The 24,120-nt window shown below is 45.1% G+C and overlaps 1 protein-coding gene across 1 annotated transcript in view; it reads left to right on the forward strand.

Annotated features, from left to right (window-relative positions):
* Positions 1 to 24,120, forward strand: part of il17rd (interleukin 17 receptor D) — a 99,900-nt gene that overhangs the window by 24,388 nt on the left and 51,392 nt on the right. Inside the window, exons 2-3 of the mRNA XM_070894697.1 lie at positions 8,398 to 8,434; positions 13,121 to 13,246. Coding sequence (XP_070750798.1) covers positions 8,398 to 8,434; positions 13,121 to 13,246 — 163 coding nt within the window. The remainder of the gene's footprint in view (positions 1 to 8,397; positions 8,435 to 13,120; positions 13,247 to 24,120) is intronic.

Consider the following 24,120-nt stretch of genomic DNA (forward strand, 5'->3'; position numbering starts at 1 on the left):
CTTTGACTGCTGGGTGAAAACAAGTTTGGGCTCATTGGAATAAATTTAAGACAGAAATAGAGAGTTTCTTAAACGATAAAGGGTTATGAAGAGCGGGCTGGGAAGTGGAGCTGAGTCCATGATCAGATCAGCCATGATTTTATTAAATGGCGGAGCAGGCTCGAGGGGCCAAGTGGCCTATTCCTGCACCTATTTCTTATGTTCTTATGATGCCCATTACAGTCAAGTAGCCCATTTAACATTCATTGTCTCGGCTCAAGTATGAAGAATGGCCTCTTGACAAAGTACTGGAGGGCAACTAATGCCTGTGGAACCTTTAGGAAATCTAGGAGAAAAATGTTCTTTTGATTTAGTGAATTCCCCCAGTTTTATTTCCTGCAGAAAATTTGATGCAGGGGTTGTATGAAAGGAAATGTCCAATTTCAAAGCTGTCCTCAAAATATTAACCTGTTTTAAAATAACCACATTTCACTAGTTACTTATAAATCTGATCCTTTGCCCAGTGTGCAGCTGTGCTATGCACAATCCAGTTCGTAACACTGAATGTTTGGCAATGTTTTCTGATTCCTCGCTGTCTTTGTTGTAATGGTATTCCCAGTTAAAATGGTCTCAGGTGGGATACATTATCCACAGACAGACTGGAAAATCCTATTGCAATTGCGTACTTCAAATAATATGTTCGTCTTATGACTATTTTCATGAAAGTCAGAAAGCAAAATGTTAGCACTAACATCTTAAAAATATTCAGTGATATAAATTGGGTTCTCCTTAGTGCAAGGCAGGATTCTGTGTATGGCTAAATTAGTGAAATATGTAATTTCAAAAAAAAAGTGGTGGTCCCTTTTATACTTGTTATTCCTTTCAGCATAGGGAACAGGTTTGACTGTGAAGGACAAGAGTTATCTAGGGAATCCCAAAGTTGAAATATTGCCAAGTTTGATGATTTCTAGAATGTTCTTTCTGTACTCTATTGAGAAGCTTGGTCCCAGGTTCCTCTGATTCAGTTAGTAGCTGGATTAAGCAGATTAAGCAGGTTTCAGGTTCACTGGGCTAACTGATCTAAATTGGGACAGCAGTAGAGGTGCCTCAGTTGCCCTAGATTGGGACGGAGGGGGAAAAACTGATCAAAGTTCTCACTTCTGATTGCAATCCAATGATCATTCTTAGAAATGCATGTGTCTGGATGCTCATTGAGGACGGGATCAGGTTTGGCTATGATGACCCACCCCTGTGATTGAATAGCTTGCCACCACTAGGTTGAAACATGACCAGTTGGATAAGGTACTGGAGGATTCTTTGCAGCTATATCCAGCAAGAATTCAATGCTTTTAGGAGAGGGAATAGAACTGGTAGGAGTAAAAGCATGCGGGGGTGGTGGTGGTAATTGGTCCGTTTGTGAATGCTGAGAATAGTTGCTATATAATCACCTTGTGTCTTGTTCAAGGAGGTGATTCCCCCTCCCACCTCTAATCTTCAGCAACAGCAACTTGAATTTATATAGCACCTTTTAATGTAGGAAAAAGTTCCAAGGTGCTTGCCAGATGCATAATCAAAAAATGGGTGCCAAACCAATGAAGGGGCTATCAGGCAATGGTAAGGCAAAGGGAGGAGGGAAAGGTTCAGTGGGAGAAGGTTATATAGCTGGAGGAGGTTAATGACAGGGAGAGGAAAGGCTATGAAAGGATTTAAACGCATGGATTAGGTAAGTGAGGACGGGTGTGATGAATGAGTGGGACTTAGTGCAAGATACAATATGGGCAGCAGAGTTTTAGATGAGCTGGAGTTTACACAGGGTGGAGCATGAGAAGCTAGCCAGGAAAGCTTTGGCATAGCCGAATCGGGAGATGACAAAGGCACGGATCAGGGTTTCAGCAGCAGATGGGCTGAGGTAGCAGTGGAAATGAGTGATGTTATCAAGGTGGAAGTAGGCAAACAAGTCCCGAAACAAGTGCTCTACTCCGAACTCTGTCATGACAAGCAAGTCCCAGGAGGGCAGAGAAAATGCTTTAAGGACACCTTCAAAGCCTCCTTGAAAAAATGTAACATCCCCACTGACTCTTGGGAATCCCTGGCCCAAGACTGCTCAAAGTGGAGGCGAAGCATCTGAGAAGGCAGCGAATATTTCGAATCTCTTCGGGAGTACGCGGAAGTCAAGCGCAAACAGTGGAAGAAGCGTATGACAAACCAAGCACCCCACCCACTCGTCCCTTCAACCACCACCTGTTCCCCCTTGTGACAGAGTCTGTATATCCCGCATTGGACTCATTCGTCACCTTAGAACTCATTAGTGTGGAAGCAAGTCATCCTTGACTCTGGAGGACTGCCTAAGAAGAAGAGGATGTAGACGATCATTGTGATGGAGAGGATTATTGGAGCCTCAGCTCAGTATTGAATAGGGTGCCAAGGTTACAAACAGCCTGGTGAAGATGGAGGAACAACTGGGATAGGAGATTTTGCTTGGGACAAAAGCATGTGGAGTCTGGTCCCATGGGTATTTGGCGTATCTTTCCTAAATGGCTACTCTTTTTGTGTGAGCCTAGATGGGAAGTGTTAGCAAGCGATTGAACTGGAGGATGTCACAGCTGAAGTCACTCCTGCCTCCAACCCTTGTATGCCCACTTCCAGTTCTTGTATAATGATCATTTGAGGTCTATTTTAGAACTCCCCTCCCTCCCCTTGTGCCCTTTCTGAAATTGTCCGTCTCATGTTGACCTCCTGGGCTACACGTCTCAGTAACGCACCAGTGAGAATTCTCATTGAAGGAAATCAGGGTTTTTTTCCACCCTCCTCTTTATCATCAGGTGGCACAGCAGTGTGAGAAAAATCACTCAGCAGAACACAACACAATAGCAAGAAAGATGCTATTGTGATGATTCTGAAATATAACCAAGCTTCTGGAAGCAAGACTGTTAGGCAGATAATAATGGGAGGCTACGTGTCCTTTGAAATCTGGCCCACATTAAGCAGTAACTCAACTGCCACTGACTGAAAGAACCTTGTTCCTTTTGCAACACTAGAAGTTAAGAAGAGCAATTTGTAAGCTGTGTGGTTGATGACAGAACTGAAGCAGCTGCAGTGCAGGACTTCTATCAAGAAACACATTCGAGTTCAGGATTTTGTCACCTGAGGATTTTCCAGCATGATTGGGCTGTTAAAGATGAGCTTTAAAGAAAAAGGCAATTTTCTGGGAAAAGTGGCAGATTTTTTTCACTGGTATCTGGCCGTTTTCTGGTTCCTAAATTAGATCATTAAAATGTGGCGCATGATTGTATGTCACAAATCTACCAGAACATTAGCTATCTTTCCCTATAATTGAGGGTTATTACTTGAATCCTCTGAGATTGCCCAGCTGATGCAGATCTTCCTATAGCACTGGTGAGGGTTACTCACTGAGTCACAGGAAGAGGTCAGGATTTTTTTCCCTGTTTATCATATGGGTGGTACTTACAATAGTGTGAGAAAATCTGTCATAAGAATCCAACACAATAGCTATTGTGATGATTCTGAAATATAATCCAATTTATGGAAGTAGGACTGTATAATGTACTGGAATTGTTCCCAAGTCTACAGTTAATAACCAGTGACTGTGTTGCATTGAAACGCAAAGGATTCATTGTTTTCGGTGGGAATTTTGTAAGTTTGCTATTAAAGATTAACAAATTCACAATGTGATGTGCTATTACTGAAATTCAGGTCAAAGCACCAATTTAATTTTCTGATTTCTGTCTTATTTCAGAATTACTTGTGATGGTGCAAACTTCTTGGATGTTGTTGTAGCTGCACCTATCCGGGCAAGTGGTCACTTATCCCAGTTCTGACTTGAGCCTTACAGATGATGGCGAGGCTTTCAAGGGTCAGGAGATGAGGCACTCATCACAGAGTATTCAGCTTCTGCCCTGGTCTTTTAGCCATGTTATTGATATCGCTGGTGCAGAAAGCTTCTAGTCACTGATGACTCCCAGGATGTTGGGGGTGGGGGACTTGGTGGTGTTATTGAAAGTTGTGGTGGTTGGGCCTTTCCTCCTTGTAGATGGACATTGTGTAAATGTTACCTGCCACTTGTCAGCCCAGGCGAGGATCTTGAAAGGGATTTGTTGCGAGTTAAGATATGGGCAGCAGAGTTTTGGATGTGCTCAAGTATATTGAGGGTGGAAGATGGGAGGCTGGCCACTAGAGTATTGGAATAATTGAGGCTGGAGGTAATAAAAGCACGGATAAGGGTTTCAGCAGCAGATTGCAGTGGCAGGGACGAAGACGGGTGATATTACGGAGGTGGAAGTAGGCGGTCGATGATGGAGAGGATATGGAGTTGGAAGCCCGGGCCAGGGTCATATAGGACACTGAGGTTTTGAACAATCTGGTTCAGCCTCACAGTAACCAGGCAAGGGAATGGAATCAGTGGTTAGGGAACGGCAAGGCATAAAGACAATGGCTTCAGACTTCCCAATATCTAATTGGAGGACTTTTCTGCTCATCCAGAACTGGATGTCAGACAAGCAGCGTGACAAAGCATAGGCAGTTGAGGGGTCGAGAGATGTGGTGGTGAGGTAGAGCTGGGTGTTGTCAGTGTATATGTGGAATCTGCCAAGTGTTTTCGGATGGTATCATTGAGGGGCAGCATGTAATATGCGCAAATTTCCGTGGAAAAAAACAGTGCAACTCTGCTCCTGTGGCATAGTTACACAGAAACGTTCGAGGAAATTCTAGTCCTATATAATGTCCACGCACCTACACTTCAGCAGGGGTTGTTGAATAACAATCAAGATCCAGTCAATTTTACGATCTCGAACCCAGGTGCACTGAGACCAATTTTGTACCATCACTGCTAGGACTGAGACCAGCTCATTCAGCATACACCAGGGATTAAACTTGGGGCTTTCCTGGACTGTGTAGCTCTGCTACTCACTGCATAAATTCCCTAAGCCTATGCAAAGTAGCATATGCTTTACTTTAGTCTTAAAGCCCAGTGATAGAACACAGATCATGTTCCTATGTTGTATGGTGAAAATGGAAAAATCTGTTTTCGTGAATGTTAAATTTTGGCTTGATCGTCCAAGAATTTATTAGACGTGGAATTGGGGGTGTGAACTGTTGTCTTGGCATTCGCTGGTTAGCGCATTGATACGTTGCAAAACTAATTATGCCAATCCACTTGATCAATTCATAACCTGGCACATGAGATCAGTGGAAGAAAAATGAAGAAATTAATATTTTAAAATATAAATGTTTGGACAGTGTGGCAGGAATTCAAATCAGTGAGTAGTTTCATAAGAACATACGAAATAGGAGCAGGAGTAGGCCATTTGACCCCTCGAGCTTGCTCCGCCATTCAATAAGATCATGGCTGATCTGATCATGGACTCCGCTCCACTTCCCTGCCCGCTCCCCATAACCTTTTACTCCCTTATCGCTCAAAAATCTGTCTTATCTCCGCTTTAAATATATTCAATGACCCAGCCTCCACAGCCCTCTGGGGCAGAGAATTCCATAGATTTACAACCCTCTGAGAGAAGAAATTTCTCCTCATCTCAGTTTTAAATGGGCGGCCCCTTATTCTAAGACTATGTACCCTAGTTTTAGTTTCCTCTGAGTGGAAATATCATCTCAGCATCCACCTTGTCAAGCCCCCTCATTATCTTATAAGTTTCAATAAGATGTAGCAGGCCTTCTCTAGTTAACAGTTATGCAGGGTATTGGTGAGGCCACATCTAGAATACTATGTAAAGTTTTGGTTTCCATATTTAAGAAAGGGTATATTTGCTTTGGAGGCAGTTCAGAGAAGGTTCACCAGGTTGATTCCCGAGATGAGGGGCATGATTTATGAGGAAAGGTTGAGTAGGTTGGGCCACTACTCATTGGAATTCAGAAGAATGAGAGGTGATCTTATTGAAATGTATAAGATTGAGGGGGCTTGACAAGATGGATGCAGAGAAGATGTTTCCACTGATGGGGAAGACTAGAACTAGGGGGCATAATCTTAGAATAAGGGGCCGCCCATTTAAAATTGAGATGGGGAGGAATTTCTTCTCGGAGGGTTGTAAATCTGTGGAATTCACTGCCTCAGAGAGCTATGGAAGCTGGGTCATTGAATAAATTTAAGACAGAGATAGACAGTTTATTAACCGATAAGAGGCTATAGGGAGCAGGCAGAGAAATGGAGCTGAGTCCATGATCGGATCAGCCATGATCGTATTAAATGGCGCAGCGGGCTCGAGGGGCCATATGGCCTACTCCTGCTCCTATTTCTTATGTTCTCTGCTTTTATACTCTATCCCCCTTGCAATAAAGGCCAACATTCCATTTGACTTCCTGATTACTTGCTGTACCTGCACAGTAACTTTTTGTGTTTCATGCACATGGACCTCCAGATCCCTCTGTACTACAGCACTTTGCAATTTTTTTCCATTTAAATTATAATTTTCTTTTCTATTATTTCTGCCAAAGTGGATAACGTCACTTTTTCCCACATTATATTCCATCTGCCAAATTTTTGTGCACTCACTTAGCCTGTCTATATCCCTTTGCAGATTTTTTTGTGTCCTTTGCTTTCCCACCCATCTTTGTATCATCAGCAAACTTGGTTACATTACACTCGGTCCCTTCATCCAGGTCATTAATATAGATTGTAAATAGTTGAGGACCCAGCACCGATCCCTGCGGCACCCCCACTCGTCACTGTTTGCCAACCGGAAAATGACCCATTTATCCCGACTCTCTCTTTTCTGTCAGTTAGCCAATCCTCTATCCATGCTAATATATTACCCCCAACCCTGTGAGCTTTTATCTTGTGCAGTAAGCTCTTACGTGGCACCTTATTGAATGCCTTCTGGAAATCCAAATACACCACATCCATTGGTTCCCCCTTATCCACCCTGCTCCAATCCTTCATACTGTCCATTGTACTTTTTGGAGCTTTCGGAAACACAAACCATTCATATGTTCATAGAACTTCAGCCAAACTAACTGGACACATTTTCTAATAGTCTGTAAATCAATGGAAAACACATTTGAATCTCGATATATAATGTTTGCCTTGTGAATGGAAGTGCAGCCCTCAAGAGGTTTTTCTGCAAGAGTCTGGTGGAACAGCTGTACTATTGGGATGATGGATACTGAGTATCGGCACAACACAGACATTAACTGCTTCCTGACGTTTACACAGAGGCTTCTGCTCCGTCAGAATTTTAATTCAAGCCAAAAATGTGGTGTAGTAGTTTGAATTGTCAATATTTCATAAATGTTAGTTGCCAATAGAAATGGACTAAATTGCCAGAATACAAGAGTGTAAATGAATGTAAAAAACTTTCCTTGTGTAAAATGAGATTGGGAACAGATGCCTTCTAATTGAAATGCAATAGATGAGAAGGTTATGTTGGTGCTCACAGCTTGCATCTGGCTGTACAGGAAAAAACCTGTAATTACACTCACTTCATTAGAGAGAAGGTTGCATGTTCCAAGGTAATTCTTGAGCAGACACAGCTTCCCTTGCAGTTTGTCTAGTGCAGACTTTCTCATCTCACCCAGTGCAAATGAGCCCCACATTTTAAGGTTTTTCTCAAATTTTTATGAATGCCAGAGACTGCTCACTTCCTTGGAGCAGATATGTTAACTGGTGGTGGGGGAGGCAATTAATTTGTATTGTGTACCAGACTCTTGAACAGCATCCTTTATATTTTGTCTTGCAGTGTCATTATTTTACCATTTTGAAATGTTTAGTGTGTTTGTAATTACTGGAATACACTATCTTTAGTTGAGTAATACATTGTATAAATTTACAAAATACGTAAGTTTCATATTTCTCCATCTCATCAATTTCTTTTTTTATGTTCTGTTGCTCACAACTGCTGTCATCCCTTTGAGTAAGAGGATGGAATTTGTACATTTCCAGGGAGAACTGAGCACAGATCCCATATAGAGGCAGAGCTAAAGATGATGAAACATTACCACTGAGAATATTGGAGTTTGAATCTTCATTGAGGCAAGGATTTAAACTGGACCTGGTTGGGACAGCTGATATAATTGTGTTCCTGTTGCTTTAACTGCTCAGCATTGATGGGAGATTGAGCGTTACTCAGATTAAAGATTTTGGGCTGCACGTGGAATAGCAGTATGGACCCAAATGAGGAGACCCATTTCACTGGTTGAAGAATTAAGCCTAGAATTTTCTGGTAGGGCTAATACAACAGTTGGATTTCAATGACCTCAAAGGGCATTGTAATCATGAATGTCTGGATATTGAGATAGACATTCCTGTAGGTAAATTGAACCTAACGCTGCCAGGATCAAAATGCTGACAGGCGTCGGAGCACAGTGCAGTTTTCACGTTAAACTATGAAATGGTTTCAAGGATATAAATTTTCAGTCGGCCTCACAGTAACCTTATTTCTTCTCTTCCAGGATAATGGTAGAGCGCTATCCGGCTTCCGATATGAAGGTAAGGATATTCATAACTGAAGTTTGATTTATTACAAGGCAATTTTTCTCAGAAGTGCTCTTTTTAAAAACAATTCTCCTTTTTGTCCTGCAAATATTCTTCTCCTCGAGGTGTTCGCTTCTTTCTGGGCTATGGTTCTATGTTCACTAGGCAGCCTCTAGTACCCTACCCTAATAGTTATTACTCATGTATGAACTTTAACAGTGAGTGTCAGCAGGCTATTCAATCGAGTCTCAGTGCTGTCTTTGACCAATGGCCACTCACAAGTCGTTCAACCAGGGGTTGGAGGATAGAGATCAGGGCCTGCGACCCCAGCCTCAGTTCACACTCCCTCTCTCTTCTCCCCAGGGGCACTATGGACAATTGAAGCACTCCTACCACTACCCTGGTTGAAATCAGCTAACTTGGCTCAGTCCTTTACTTTCTTAAAAAACTTGTTAGATGAGCTTTGCTTTCTTTTCCTCCTGATTACATAAATGCCTATTTAATATTGAAATTTAAAGCATAAAAGTTTTGAAGTAAATGTTGATTGTTGGAATTCTAATGACGTGACCAGAGAAAACACACATTTTTCTGAAGTACTGTTTTAAAACCTCTTGCCCAGTCGGATATTTACAAGAAATGCTATTTTGCAACTGGCTGATCAATGTCCTGTGCTGATGTTGCTGTGATTTACCATGGATATTTGCAGTGAACACGTTTTGCTTTTGCCCATGTATGTACTTTGGTAGTGGTGTGGCCTAAGGCTTATATTAGAACAAGTGGTTGTTTAGTTTTTCCATGTATATCTGCTTAATTTCAATGACTTTGTTGCCTAATATTTAACTAGAACTGTGCGCTTTTAAATATTTCATTACTGTATCACTGATTCTAAAACTGCTGGGAAACGGCGTGTTTTCACAAGTATTTTCAGATCTCGGTTTGAAGCTAGAAAAAAAACTATCTAAAATGTGTGCTATCCCTCAATGTTCCAGCTTTTTAACAACCCTCATTTTCACTAGGCAGTGCTCACCCACTATAACTTTCTTTTACCTACATTTCTAATGGCTACATACAGAAAGTATTGGATGGGATGTTATAAATTTGTTTTTCCAAAGAATTTTGTTCATATTTTTGACTGGTAAGATGATTAAACATAGACATAGAAAATAGGAGCAGTAGTCGTCCATTCGGCCCTTCGAGTCTGCACCGCCATTCATTATGATCATGGCTGATCCTCTATCTCAACACCATATTCCCGCTTTTTCCCCATACCCCTTGATACCTTTTGTTTCTCCTTAAGGACTGCTTTAAGGTGTGGTTCTGCATTGCTCCTCTGATCGTAAACTTTCATTACATACTACAGGATCGTGTCACTTGTATATTGATCTCTGCAATTGATCCTTCTTGTCATCAAAGTTCTTTGTGAGGAGGAGCAGAAATCACTAACTTTAACTTTTTACTCTTTGCTCCTGTGTTCTTTCCAGAACTTGGAAGGAAGAGAACATGGAGGTCAGGGTCTCGTGTACATGAACAGTTGCACTGATCTCAGTTTTATATGAATATTAAGGGGCTGAAATTGTCCCTCTCTAAGAGCCGTGGCCCTCACCGCTCGGTCGGCGCGAAGGGGCCGCTATTTTACAAATTGCCCTCGTGGATATTCCCGGCGGAGAACCTCCCACTCTGCTCGTGTTGCCGTCCCGTTGACCCGTTACCAACCGGCGCCGATCTCCTTTCCGTCCCCCGTGGGAAATTGGCCCGTGCCAGTGGATCGGCCTGCCGCTCAGTGCCCCCGACAGCTTTTCCCGGTGGGAAGCTTCTTGTGGCTGGGCAGCTTGTCCGCCCTTAAATGGGAGGACGCACTGTCGCGGCTGCCATTTTATTTGAATTATCGGCTGACTGCCCTGTCGGCCCGACAATGGTGGCCACGGGTTCGGCCAGGTGGCCAACACGTAGCCTGGCACCCTCTGGTATCTGGCCACTGGCCCGGCCGAAACCCAGTGTTTGCCACTAAAGTGGCTGCAAAGTTCGCAGCGGCCATCCCCTTTAACCGAAGGGGAAGGACGTTGTATCGCACTGACGACTCGGAGCGATGGCCATTCTGATCTGCCCGCACTTCCACCCCCCTTAACGACGGCCGCTCTGCCCCGCCCCGCTGATGACATCACATCCGCCCTGCTCCCAAAAAAAACAGAGAATTTCCCCAGGCCTCATGCATTGGGGCAGATGAAACACTCGGTATGTGCGCCCCGTTTCCGGCAGAGGGAAATTTCGGCGCCTAAGTGTATGAATCCTACTTGGTGTTACAGACTTAAGCCTCCGAAAAGAAGATTACAGGAAATTCTGGTTTTTAAAAAGTTTACAGTGAAGTGGGTCTTGATTGCAGGAAAGAAAGACTGCATGTGAGGCTAAATTAATAAAGAAACCCATTCTGTTTTAATCTTGTGCTCATAATATTTATATACATTTTCATAAATTAGAAGCTAACATTACAGGTATAGGAAGGGGCAAGATGGTACAGTGTTGGGGCTCCCGTGCTCTAGATAATGGTGGGGTAGGACCAGTGATCATATCTGTAATTCTCCACTTGATGAATTCTTAATCTCATCTGAGACGTCATGTGGAGGCCGGAGGCAGGGTGGGAAAAACCAAAAGAGCAATCACTTTGGGATGTTCTCATGCACCTCTTTGCAATGGCAGAGAATTGGCAGAGGCCTCAGAGCAAGTCTCTGCCCTTTCCAGTGGTTAAGATACTTTGCACAAGGAGAGTTCATAAAGGAATAGTGGAAAAATATATTTTTTTAAATCGTACAGGCTAACAAGGCTTCAAAATCTGCTTTCTTGAGGATTTATCAGTATATTTTCTGAGCTTCAAAATTTGGCTCAGTCTGAAATATTAACAATAGTGTTGCAGCATTAATGCAGAAACTGACCCCTTGTGGGCTATAGGAGTGCTGATACAGAGCCAGATACTGAGTTTCTACTTTATGCAACATCTGAAATCCTATTAGCCCAGGTTACAAAAATGTTCCCTTATGGATGTATAATTTTTTTGTTTGGCAGAAATATCATCCAAATTAGCTCCTTAAATAAACCATTAATCTTCTGATGCAGTATATCTACCTGTTGTATGTACATATAAGAATAGATCTGATTTTAAAAGCTTGGGGAATACCAGATACATAACTAGTGTTTTTACATAGGGAGACGGAGAAAGACATGGCTGTCATTTAAAGATCTTGGGACCAGGTCATCTGCCTGCATCTTTATCAGGAGTTTGTATGGCATGTGGAGGGTGGAAGAGGAGGGGGTAATTATTGGGTCTACTATAGCAATAATGTGGAATGACAGATTCCTTTTTTAAGAGAAAAAGGTGCTAGGTATTTAAGTAGTTGTTGCATACTTGAGCATAATGTTATCAACAGTACATTAAAAGCTGACTGGCAATCAAACTTTGTCATCTTCATTGGGCAAGTTCTCAAATGGGGTTGTTTAATGGCCAGAAAGAGTGAGGAAAAGCTGTAGGGACCAGTGCCACCCCAAAGTCCTGTTGGTCAGTCTGTGGCACGGCATTAACCATAACTAGGGAGGAATGAAAACATGGCGCTACTGTAGTTTTAAAATCTGTGCAGTTTATAGCACAGTCAGCTGCCAATAAAAACTGACTATAAATTCCCACTAAATCAGCATAGGATGTACAGACAGACTTTGCCCACAGGGTTTGTCCTGTTTCCCATTACACTCTACATGATGCAGGAATATTCACACTGAGTTTAACTAAAACCACACCATGCAGAGGAATAGTTAATCCCTCTCCTATTCAGTGATCTTTATTTTGCAATGCGTTCTCCAAGATCCCTGACTTGAAGTGACTGTGTGCCGGTTTGCATTGTTGCTATGGTCAGGTAAATAAATACCCAAAAGCATAATTATTATTTTTAGTTAAAGGATGTAAAACTGAAATTGGTCTGTATTGAGTCGAAATTAGGAGCCAGGATTTATTTTATGCTGACAGCTAATCTATGTCTGTTTGAGAGGAGTTGTGTTTAGCTATGTTCAGCCATTCTAAGTTAGAGTTAAGGCATCTGTTTCCAAGGTGACCTGCTGTTTCACATCTACATAAGGCAAACAGGTCAACTTATTTAAACCACATTTCCCTTTATTTCAGTGGCAAAGAGTATTAATTAAAACTTTTATGCTAATTGCTAAAATATTCTCTCGACTGCCGGAGTTAAATTAAATTGACACTAAAGTAACAAGGGAGCCCATTGTTGTTGGCAGATTTTGAAGATGAGTTATTTGGCAGCTTCACAAGTTCTCTACCTCCCCCCCCCCCCCCCCAAACACACACACACACATAAACCTCTCATCGCTTATTACTGAATATATTTGTGTCCAAAATCCTGCTTGTGAATTCGTAAAGAGAAAATCATTATGAATGGCATCAAAATGTGCATTGTTTTGGTTATTCACATCATTATCTGCACAAAAATATGTTCTAAATAACTATATTACTAATTTTGTAAGTGCTTTTTAAATCATTGTTCTACTTTCATTTATTTCCGTCTTGCTCTGGGTTTATAGTGAAGACCGAGTTTAACTAGAGCTGTGGTTTACGCAAACCTTTGGCTGAACAGTGCACATTACATGAGTAGTTTAAGCAGTTTCCGAGGTGCAAACGGCTAATTCCTGTTACATTTTCTTCAGATTGCTCCTCCGTTGGGAATTTGAAGGGGGAGCATGCAATTGATCGGGTCCGAAACTTCTGCTTCAGCCAATCTGTACAGGATGATCTGGCTGCAGTGAGATTTCAATGGAATCCAAGCCCATTGGGTAAGTGGAGGTCTGAATTACTTCCAAACAGTTAGTTTAGAAGTGATGTAAAATCTGTGTTAGAAGTTTAATGATGCACCAGGAATATTTTGAACAAGTGTTGCAAAACATTATTAACTTGAGTGCTGTGAATAAACTTTTAGCAATTGGCACACCCAAGATATTTTCTCAAAAGCAAAATACTGTGGATGCTGGAATCTGAAATAAAAACAGAAAATGCTGGAAATCTCAGTGGGTCAGGCAACATCCCTTGGGTCATCGACCTGAAACGTTAACTCTGTTTCTCTCTCCACAGATGCTGCCTGACCTGCTGAGATTTCCAGCATTTTCTTCTGTTTGCAACCCATCCTAAATCCCACAAAATGTATTTAGAGAAAGCATTAGACACACAACTGTTGTTGATACTGATCTGCCTCACATTGTGACTTATTCATCACTATTCTAAAGATGCTTTTAATAAATGTTGACCACAGCCACATTTTTGTGCTCATCAGTTCTTTGTTGGGCAATTACATGAAATATCCTTATGCTGAAAGCAAAGACAATTGAACATCAGGACATAGAATGTAGCTGCCCTAAAAACATCAGCAAACAGGATGTGGTTGTGTCAGCTTCTATAAGCTTGTGAATTAAATCATCTTCCTAAATGTTCCATATCTTTCAAGTGCTAATGAGCAAATCCAAGATCAATCCTATGCTAAGTGATTCGAAATAACTTTTTTACGACTTTTCTATGGCCCAGTGTGTAAATACACCACCTGGTGTACTGTGCCAAACAGCCCAGGAAAGTTTCAAAAAGTCCTGATGTATGCTGATTTAGCAGAAATACACTGGGGCATTGGTACAGGAGTTGGCCTTGATGTACCACGTCTGTGGGGAGGAAATACTAGCCAGAGTTTTTCTGCTGACAGCTTGGAAAGTAAAAATGTGGTTTACTATTAAAATTCTGTTATAAGCCACTTGTAACATTTCTCTTTCTCCTGCTCTCCCCACCCCCCTCTATCCTGGGAGAAGCTTTGTCAGAGCTCAAACCATGTTCAACGGGATCTTGAATTTAAAAATCCTGTGGATTTGTAATAGTGAGGTGAGGCTGCAAACTGTTTATTTTTATTTTAATGGAGCAGATTGAAGTGTCCTGCAAACTGTGCCCCGGTTGTAGTAGCACATTAAATTTGAACACCTTGTCTGTACAAAAGACTGTACTTTATATTCTTATGATGAATGCATCATGTGGTTTTGTTTGGAAAAACTCTTGCAAGACCAGGTCCCCTCAGGGATTTCCTCCATTGTAATATGACCTTATCCATTGTATCTCAAAGATGATGATAATGTTGTCCCTTTGGCTTCTCTTAATTATTTTCCAAGTAGTTCCTTTTTTTGTAAGGACATTGTAGCTATAGAATACTATAGGGCTAGACTTACCACTTTGTTCGCTAGGGCCCAAAAAATGGGCGCTGTTCCAGCCTTAGCAATGTTGCAGCCTTCATGATCACTGGAACATCGCCAATTTCTTGGATCGCGATTTTCGGCTCGGCAATAGTCCAGCGATGTGAAATGGGTGAAGCGATAGCCCGACGTTGTCACATCGCCCTGCGATGGCGAAGGGTAGGCAAATTTTTTTTTGTTGATTGGCCATGTTTTCCCGCGTTTCGGGAGGTCGTGGTCCTCCACACATGTGCAGAAGGGGGAGAGAGATCGAGAGAGGAGATAGAGAGGAGGAAGACAGAGAAGCGAGAGAGAGTGAAAGAAAGATAGAGAAATATGTCTGACAGCGATGAAAGTGGGAGAGATGTGGAGACAGAGAGGAAGAAGGCCAAACCTTTCTCCGAGGAGGCCAACGAGGCCCTCGTGGTGGAGGTGCATTCCCGCTGGGCCTGTGGTGGGAAACCAGCACCAAGGGCATACCGCAGGTTATGGGGCGAGATAGCTGAGGTCGTCTTGTCTGCGTCCCATGAGCCCAGGGGGTCCGACCAGTGCCGCAAACGCTGGAACAGCCTCGTTGCTTCAGCAAGAGTAAGTACAACTTTACACTTTAATGATGCGCATTCTAAGTATAATAATCATTATAATGCTAATTCTCCTGGATTGAATGTAAGCTTGTTATTCTAACTTATATAACATATATCATCCCCACTGTCATGTATTGAACCATCTTGCAATGACATAGTCATGTAACTGTAACTCATGTACACTGTACCTGTACCATAGAAATGCACACCCTGACCACAGGGGGTGAACTTGCGGGAGACACTCCTCACCTGGGTTTCCAGGTAGAAAAGGGGAGGTCCCACCCAGGGTCAGCATGCCTTGCTCCTGGCAATAAAGGTGAAGGTCACAGAGTGACCGTGTCTGATATATCCATACCTCATGTGAGTTTGTAGTAAGGTGCAGGGACACTACATTTGGCGACGAGAAACGGGAATCACCAAACCACGAGGATGGCCACCGGTGGCACAGAGGAACGTTACTGTGTGGGTGAGGACTGGGACGACTTCGTGGAAAGATTCCAGCAGAGCTTTGTCACAAAGGACTGGCTGGAAGAGACAGCGCTGACAAGCGGAGGGCGCATCTACTGACCAGCTGTGGACCACAGACGTATGCGCTGATGAAAGACCTGCTCGCACCCCAAAAGCCGGCGGACAAGTCCTTTGAAGAGCTCAGCCAGCTGATCAGTGAGCATCTCAAGTCAGCGAGTAGCGTACACATGGCCCGGCACCGGTTCTACTCTCACCGGCGTCGGGAGGGACAAAACGTCTTGGACTTCGTTGCGGAACTGCGGTGCTTGGCCAGTCTCTTAAGTTCTCCGATGCCTGCAGGGGGGAGATGTTAAGGGACTTTTTCATCGAGGGCATTAATCATGCTGGCATTTTCATGAAGCTCATAAAGACTAAGGACTTGACTTTAGAAGGGGCGGCGTTGATAGCTCAAACCTTTATAGCAGGGGAAGAGGAGACCAAGCTAATTTACGCCACAGGCCCGGTCCAAACGTGGCGACGGACCAGGGAGTTAACGTGATGAACGCGGCTCGGGACCCCGCAGGCAGACAAGGGCATTTCGAAACCGCCGAGGCAGCAACAGGCTCTAGGGTGGGCCTGCAACAAGTACAATGGAAAGGGGATCGGCAATTCACGCCATCTTGAGGAACAATGCGTCCTGCGATGGGATCATTAACACCCACCATCAGAGTGCTCAGAAACAGCCAAACGGGCAATCGGAGAGGAATGCCTGGGAATAGTCCTTTTGTTAACAGCAATCTCAATCTCAGTTCATGCAGGAGGTGCAGAGGTAGACACACTGCGAGAAGCTGCAGGTTCTTGTGTTTCAATGTGTCTTAATGCAAGGAGTATCCGTAATAAGGTGGATGAATTAACTGTGCAAATAGATGTTAACAAATATGATGTGATTGGGATTACAGAGACGTGGCTCCAGGATGATCAGGGCTGGGAACTCAACATCCAGGGGTATTCAACGTTCAGGAAGGATAGAATAAAAGAAAAAGGAGGTGGGGTAGCATTGCTGGTTAAGGAGGAGATTAATGCAACAGTTAGGAAGGACATTAGCTTGGATGATGTGGAATCTATATGGGTAGAGCTGCAGAACACCAAAGGGCAAAAAACGTTAGTGGGAGTTGTATACAGACCTCCAAACAGTAGTAGTGATGTTGGGGAGGGCATCAAACAGGAAATTAGGGGTGCATGCAATAAAGGTGCAGCAGTTATAATGGGTGACTTTAATATGCACATAGATTGGGCTAACCAAACTGGAAGCAATACGGTGGAGGAGGATTTCCTGGAGTGCATAAGGGATGGTTTTCTAGACCAATATGTCGAAGAACCAACTAGGGGGGAGGCCATCTTAGACTGGGTGTTGTGTAATGAGAGAGGATTAATTAGCAATCTCGTTGTGCGAGGCCCCTTGGGGAAGAGTGACCATAATATGTTGGAATTCTGCATTATGATGGAGACTGAAACAGTTAATTCAGAGACCATGGTCCAGAACTTAAAGAAGGCTAACTTTGAAGGTATGAGACGTGAATTGGCTAGGCTAGATTGGCGAATGATACTTGAGGGATTGACTGTGGATGGGCAATGGCAGACATTTAGAGACCGCATGGATGAACTTACAACAATTGTACATTCCTGTCTGGCGTAAAAATAAAAAAGGGAAGGTGGCTCAACCGTGGCTATCAAGGGAAATCAGGGATAGTATTAAAGCCAAGGAAGTGGCATACAAATTGGCCAGAAATAGCAGCGAACCTGGGGACTGGGAGAGATTTAGAACTCAGCAGAGGAGGACAAAGGGTTTGATTAGGGCAGGGAAAATGGAGTACGAGAAGAAGCTTGCAGGGAACATTAAGACGGATTGCAAAAGTTTCTATAGATATGTAAAGAGAAAAAGGTTAGTAAAGACAAACGTAGGTCCCCTGCAGTCAGAATCAGGGGAAGTCATAACGGGGAACAAAGAAATGGCGGATCAATTAAACAAGTACTTTGGTTCGGTCTTCACTAAGGAGGACACAAACAACCTTCCGGATATAAAAGGGGTCAGAGGGTCTAGTAAGGAGGAGGAACTGAGGGAAATCCTTATTAGTTGGGAAATTGTGTTGGGGAAATTGATGGGATTGACGGCCGATAAATCCCCAGGGCCTGATGGACTGCATCCCAGAGTACTTAAGGAGGTGGCCTTGGAAATAACGGATGCATTGACAGTCATTTTCCAACATTCCATTGACTCTGGATCAGTTCCTATCGAGTGGAGGGTAGCCAATGTAACCCCACTTTTTAAAAAAGGAGGGAGAGAGAAAACAGGGAATTATAGACCAGTCAGCCTGACATCGGTAGTGGGTAAAATGATGGAATTAATTATTAAGAATGTCACAGCAGCGCATTTGGAAAGAGGTGACATGATAGGTCCAAGTCAGCATGGATTTGTGAAAGGGAAATCATGCTTGACAAATCTTCTGGAATTTTTTGAGGATGTTTCCAGTAGAGTGGACAAGGGAGAACCAGTTGATGTGGTATATTTGGACATTCAGAAGGCTTTCGACAAGGTCCAAAACAAGAGATTAACGTGCAAAGTTAAAGCACATGGGATTGGGGGTAGTGTGCTGACATGGATTGAGAACTGGTTGTCAGACAGGAAGCAAAGAGTAGGAGTAAATGGGGACTTTTCAGAATGGCAGGCAGTGACTAGTGGGGTACCGCAAGGTTCTGTGCTGGGGCCCCAGCAGTTTACACTATACATTAATGATTTAGACGAGGGGATTAAATGTAGTATCTCCAAATTTGCGGATGACACTAAGTTGGGTGGCAGTGTGAGCTGCGAGGAGGATGCTGTGAGGCTGCAGAGCGACTTGGATAGGTTAGGTGAGTGGGCAAATGCATGGCAGATGAAGTATAATGTGGATAAATGTGAGGTTATCCACTTTGGTGGTAAAAACAGAGAGACAGACTATTATCTGAATGGTGACAGATTAGGAAAAGGGGAGGTGCAAAGAGACCTGGGTGTCATGGTACATCAGTCATTGAAGGTTGGCATGCAGGTACAGCAGGCAGTTAAGAAAGCAAATGGCATGTTGGCCTTCATAGCGAGGGGATTTGAGTACAGGGGCAGGGAGGTGTTGCTACAGTTGTACAGGGCCTTGGTGAGGCCACACCTGGAGTATTGTGTACAGTTTTGGTCTCCTAACCTGAGGAAGGACATTCTTGCTATTGAGGGAGTGCAGCGAAGGTTCACCAGACTGATTCCCGGGATGGCGGGACTGACCTATCAAGAAAGACTGGATCAACTGGGCTTGTATTCACTGGAGTTCAGAAGAATGAGAGGGGACCTCATAGAAACGTTTAAAATTCTGACGGGTTTAGACAGGTTAGATGCAGGAAGAATGTTCCCAATGTTGGGGAAGTCCAGAACCAGGGGTCACAGTCTAAGGATAAGGGGTAAGCCATTTAGGACCGAGATGAGGAGAAACTTCTTCACCCAGAGAGTGGTGAACCTGTGGAATTCTCTACCACAGAAAGTAGTTGAGGCCAATTCACTAAATATATTCAAAAGGGAGTTAGATGAAGTCCTTGCTACTCGGGGGATCAAGGGGTATGGCGAGAAAGCAGGAATGGGGTACTAAAGTTGCATGTTCAGCCATGAACTCCTTGAATGGTGGTGCATGCTCGAAGGGCCGAATGGCCTACTCCTGCACCTATTTTCTATGTTTCTATGTTTTTATGTTTCTAGCAATATACCTGTAGGATTTGTAATGTCAGTGGACACTTGGCCAGGATGTGCATAAAGGCAGTAGCAAGGCTAATCTGCGAGACGAACCAGACGAGGGGTCTGCAATGCAGGATGAGGCCTGGGGTACAGCCATAGATGCTGAAGTTCAGCGGGTTCATGTGGCTGACGTCCACAGCTCATACACTAAAATGCCACCCATGGTGATGAAAGTCTTACTGAATGGCATCCCGGTGCACATGGAGCTGTATATGGGAGCTAGCCAGACACTCATGAGCGCCCAACAATTTGAGAGACTATGGCCACAGAGCTAGCAGGCCCAAACTGTAATGCATTGAGACGTAGCTACGGACGTACACCAAAGAGATTATCCCAGTGCTGGGCAGTACAAACTTGGTGGTAACACATAATGGATTAAAAACCGGCTGCCACTCTGGATTGTTCCGGGAAATGGCCCCGCGATTTTGGGGAGGAGTTGGCTAGCTGAGATAAATTGGAAATGGGGGGATGTGCACGCCATTTCATCCGTGGAGCGAAGTTCATGCTCACAGGTCCTGCAAAAATTTGGGTCACTGTTTCAACCTGGTGTCGGAACGTTCAAGGGCACTAAAGTAGTGATATGCATCACTCTGGACGCCAGACCAGTGCACCACAAAGCCAGAGCAGTGCCGTATGTGATGCGTGAAAAAATTGAATGTGAACTGGACAGGCTGCTCAGAGAGGACATAATTTCGGCCGTTGAATTCAGCGACTGGGCAAGTCCCATTGTTCCCGTTCTCAAAGCAGATGGCTCAGTAAGGATTTGTGGCGACTACAAAGCCACCATCAACCGAGTATCGCTGCAAGACCAATACCTGCTTCCGAGAGTGGAGGACCTTTTTGCCACGCTGGCAGGTGGCAAGCTGTTCACGAAGTCAGGAACTGGCTGAAGAATCCAAGCTTCTGACCAACATCACGGCACACAAGGGATTATTTGTCTACAACAGGTGTCCGTTTGGCATTCGTTCAGCAGCAGCCATCTTTCAGAGAAACATGGAAAACTTGCTCAAATCCATTCCTGGAACGATCGTATTCCAAGACAACATTCTCATAACTGGTCGAGACACCAAAGGATACCTCCACAACCTGGAGGAGATGCTACGCTGATTGGATCGGGTAGGCTTGCGGCTGAAAAAGGTCAAGTGTGTGTTTTTGGCCCCAGAGGTCGAGTTTTTGGGCAGGAGGGTTGCCGCAGACGGGATCCAGCCCACTGAATCAAAAACGGAGGCGATCCGCTGAGCGCCCAGTCCCGGCAACACGTCAGAGTTGCGATCATTCCTGGGACTTTTGAACTATTTTGGGAACTTTCTGCCGAACTTAAGCACATTGTTGGAGCCGTTACATATGCTCCTGCGTAAAGGTTGTGAATGATTTTGGGGGGGCCTGTCAAGAATGGGCTTTCAATAAGGCGAGGAACCTGCTGTGTTCCAACAAACTGTTGACTTTGTATGACCCTTGTTTAAAAAAAAAAACTGGTTTTAACATGCGATGCATCATACTACGGGGTTGGGTGTGTGTTGCAGCAGAGTAACGATGACGGCCGACTCCAACCGGTGGCTTACACCTCCAGGTCGCTCTCCCAGGCAGAGCGTGGATATGGCATGTCGAGAAGGAAGCACTCGCGTGTGTTTATGGTGTGAAAAAGATGCACTAGTACCTTTTTGGTAGACAGTTCGAGCTAAAGACGGACCACAAGCCGTTAACATCCTTGTTGTCCGACAGCAAGGCTGTCAACGCCAATGCGTCAGCTCGCATACAGCGCTGGGCCCTCACGCTGGCTGCGTATGACTACACCATACGACACCGGCCAGGCACCGAAAATTGCGCTGACGCGCTCAGCAGACTCCCACTGGCCAGCACCGAGGGGGCGTCGGAGCAGAGCGCCGAGATGGTCATGGCCGTTGAGGCTTTTGACACTGTGGGCTCCCCCATCACAGCCCGTCAGATCAAACTCTGGGCCGACAGGGACCCCCTCCTATCCATGGTAAAGAAATGTGTCCTGACTGGGGATTGGGCGCCCGCACACAGGGCGCACCCCGAGGAAGTCAGACCGTTTCAGAGAGGATGGATGAGCTCTCCATCCAAGCCGACTGCCTGCTATGGGGCAGCCAGGTAGTCATCTCCCAGAAAGGAAGGGAAGCGTTCATCAGGGAACTCCACAGCGAGCACCCTGGCATTGTGTTAATGAAGGCCATTGCCCGGTCACATGTTTGGTGGCCAGGGATTGACTCAGACCTGGAACACTGGGTTCGCAGGTGCATGACGTGTGCCCAGCTGGGCAATGCCCCCATGGAAGCCCCACTCAGCCCATGGCCCTGGCACACCAGACCATGGTCACGTATTCGCGTAGACTATGTGGGCCTGTTCATGGGGAAAATGTTCCTGATCGTTGTCGATGCATACTCGAAGTGGATCGAGTGCATCATATTGAACTCGTGCATGACATCCATCACCGTGGAAAGTCTGCGTACGGTTTTCGCGACCCATGGCTTGCCGGACATCCTGGTCAGCGACAATGGCCCGTGCTTTACCAGCCATGAATTCCAGGAGTTTATGTCGGGCAATGGTATCAAGCACGTCCGGACAGCACCATTCAAGCCGGCTTCCAATGGCCAGGCGGAACGGCCGGTCCAAGTCATAAAACAGGGCATGCTACGCATCCAAGGACCCTCCCTTCAGTACCGCCTATCGCGCCTCCTGCTGGCCTACAGGTCCCGCCCGCACTCGCTCACGGGAGTCCCGCCAGCGGAACTCCTCATGAAACGCACGCTTAAAACGCGGCTGTCCCTCATTCACCCAACCCTGACCGACATTGTTGAGGGCAAGCGCCAGTCCCAAACCGAGCTCCATGATCGAAACTCGAGGGGGAGGTGTATAGAAATAGATGGCCCGGTATTTGTTCTTAACCATGCTTTGGGACCCAAGTGGCTTGAGGGCACCGTAATTGGCAAAGAAGGAAATAGAGTCATGGTGGTCCGACTAAACAATGGGCAGATATGCCGCAAACACTTGGACCAAGTAAAGAAAAGGTTCAGCATAGACACGGAGGAACCTGAAAAAGAGCATGAGATGGCACCCACACCACTGCCAGCGGCCGAGCAACAGAGACAGTCCTCAGCATGCACAGTCCCCGCGGCCAGCCCAGACAGGCTGGAATCACCTCAAGTGACGGAGACGCGTGCCGAGGCTCAGCCACCAGAACCACAACTGCGGCGCTCCACGAGAGAGCGTCGACCACCTGACAGACTTCACCTCTGAAACAAAAAGACTTAAGGGGGGAGGTGATGTCATGTATTTAACCATCTTACAATGACATAGTCATGTAACTGTAACTCATGTACACTGTACCTGTACCCTAGAAATGCACACCCTGACCACAGGGGGTGAACTTGCGGGAGACACTCCTCACCTGGGTTTCCAGGTATAAAACGGGAGGTCCCACCCAGGGTCAGCACTCCTTGGTCCTGGTAATAAAGGTGAAGGTCACAGAGTGACCGTGTCTGATATATCCATGCCTCGTGTGAGTTTGTAGTAAGGTACAGGGACAATGCACCCACAAAGAACTGGACAGGGCCATGAACCAGTGCCCGTTTTAAGTCTCTCTGGCTGCTGTCACTTACACAGGGATCCAGCATGGACTGGGGGAGAGCTGCCTTTGCTCACTGTCTGGCCTGGGACACTTTTGGGCATCAGCTACTGTCATTGAATTGTGGACACAACCCCTATTAGCATATAACGTTTGAAACTGTTGTGTATAAATGACATAATCTAGTCAAATAGCTTATGCCATGCTCTATTCACGTTCGCAGAGGAAAGTATCTCATAATCAGGCTCAGCAGAGGTGCACCAGGGGAAGCCCTGCTGTAATACAGAGCCTCGCTGACTTGGAGGAACGTGCTGCAGCACTAGTGTGGGCCCACAGTCGAGCGGTCACCACCCGTGGTGTTGCCGGACCATCGCATGCGTCATGTGAGTAATGTGTCAAGCTGTGTAAGAGCTATGTGACATCATTTCATTCTCATATCATAGACGAATGATGTCATGTTATGCAAGCAGCCTCTGTGCGACTCTCTGCCACGCTCAGGTTGACAACATAAGAACATAAGAGCCGTCCATTTGGCTATCTGTCCCCTTCTCTGTTCGCACCCCATAAACCCTCACTCCCTTATCATTCGGTCTATCTGCGACTGATCCAGCCTCCATACCTCTTTGGCGCAGTGATTTCCACATAGATATACTGCCATAGAAACCACCATATGATGCATTAATTTGTAACGTTTCTCTGCCACATTTATGGGATTAGTGCTGTTGCTCCGACGTCTGCCAGCGCGGCGCAACAATGCTTTCTGCTCTAATAATCTCAATTGTGTCTTGCAGCCTTACCAGCTCCAGAGGCGCAACGGGAGGACAGACGCTCACATGGACCTGACCCACTGCATGTGTCATTCACCACGGGTGGTGAAGAGGAAGAGACCACGGGAGGACAGACGCTCACATGGACCTGACCCACTGCATGTGTCATTCACCACGGGTGGTGAAGAGGAAGAGACCATCGAGCCCGAGGAGGAAGAGGAATACCTGGAGACAGAGGAGGATGCCCCTTGCAT

The sequence above is a fragment of the Pristiophorus japonicus genome, chromosome 12 (genome assembly GCF_044704955.1).
Source record: "Pristiophorus japonicus isolate sPriJap1 chromosome 12, sPriJap1.hap1, whole genome shotgun sequence".
Lineage (NCBI taxonomy): Eukaryota > Metazoa > Chordata > Chondrichthyes > Pristiophoridae > Pristiophorus > Pristiophorus japonicus.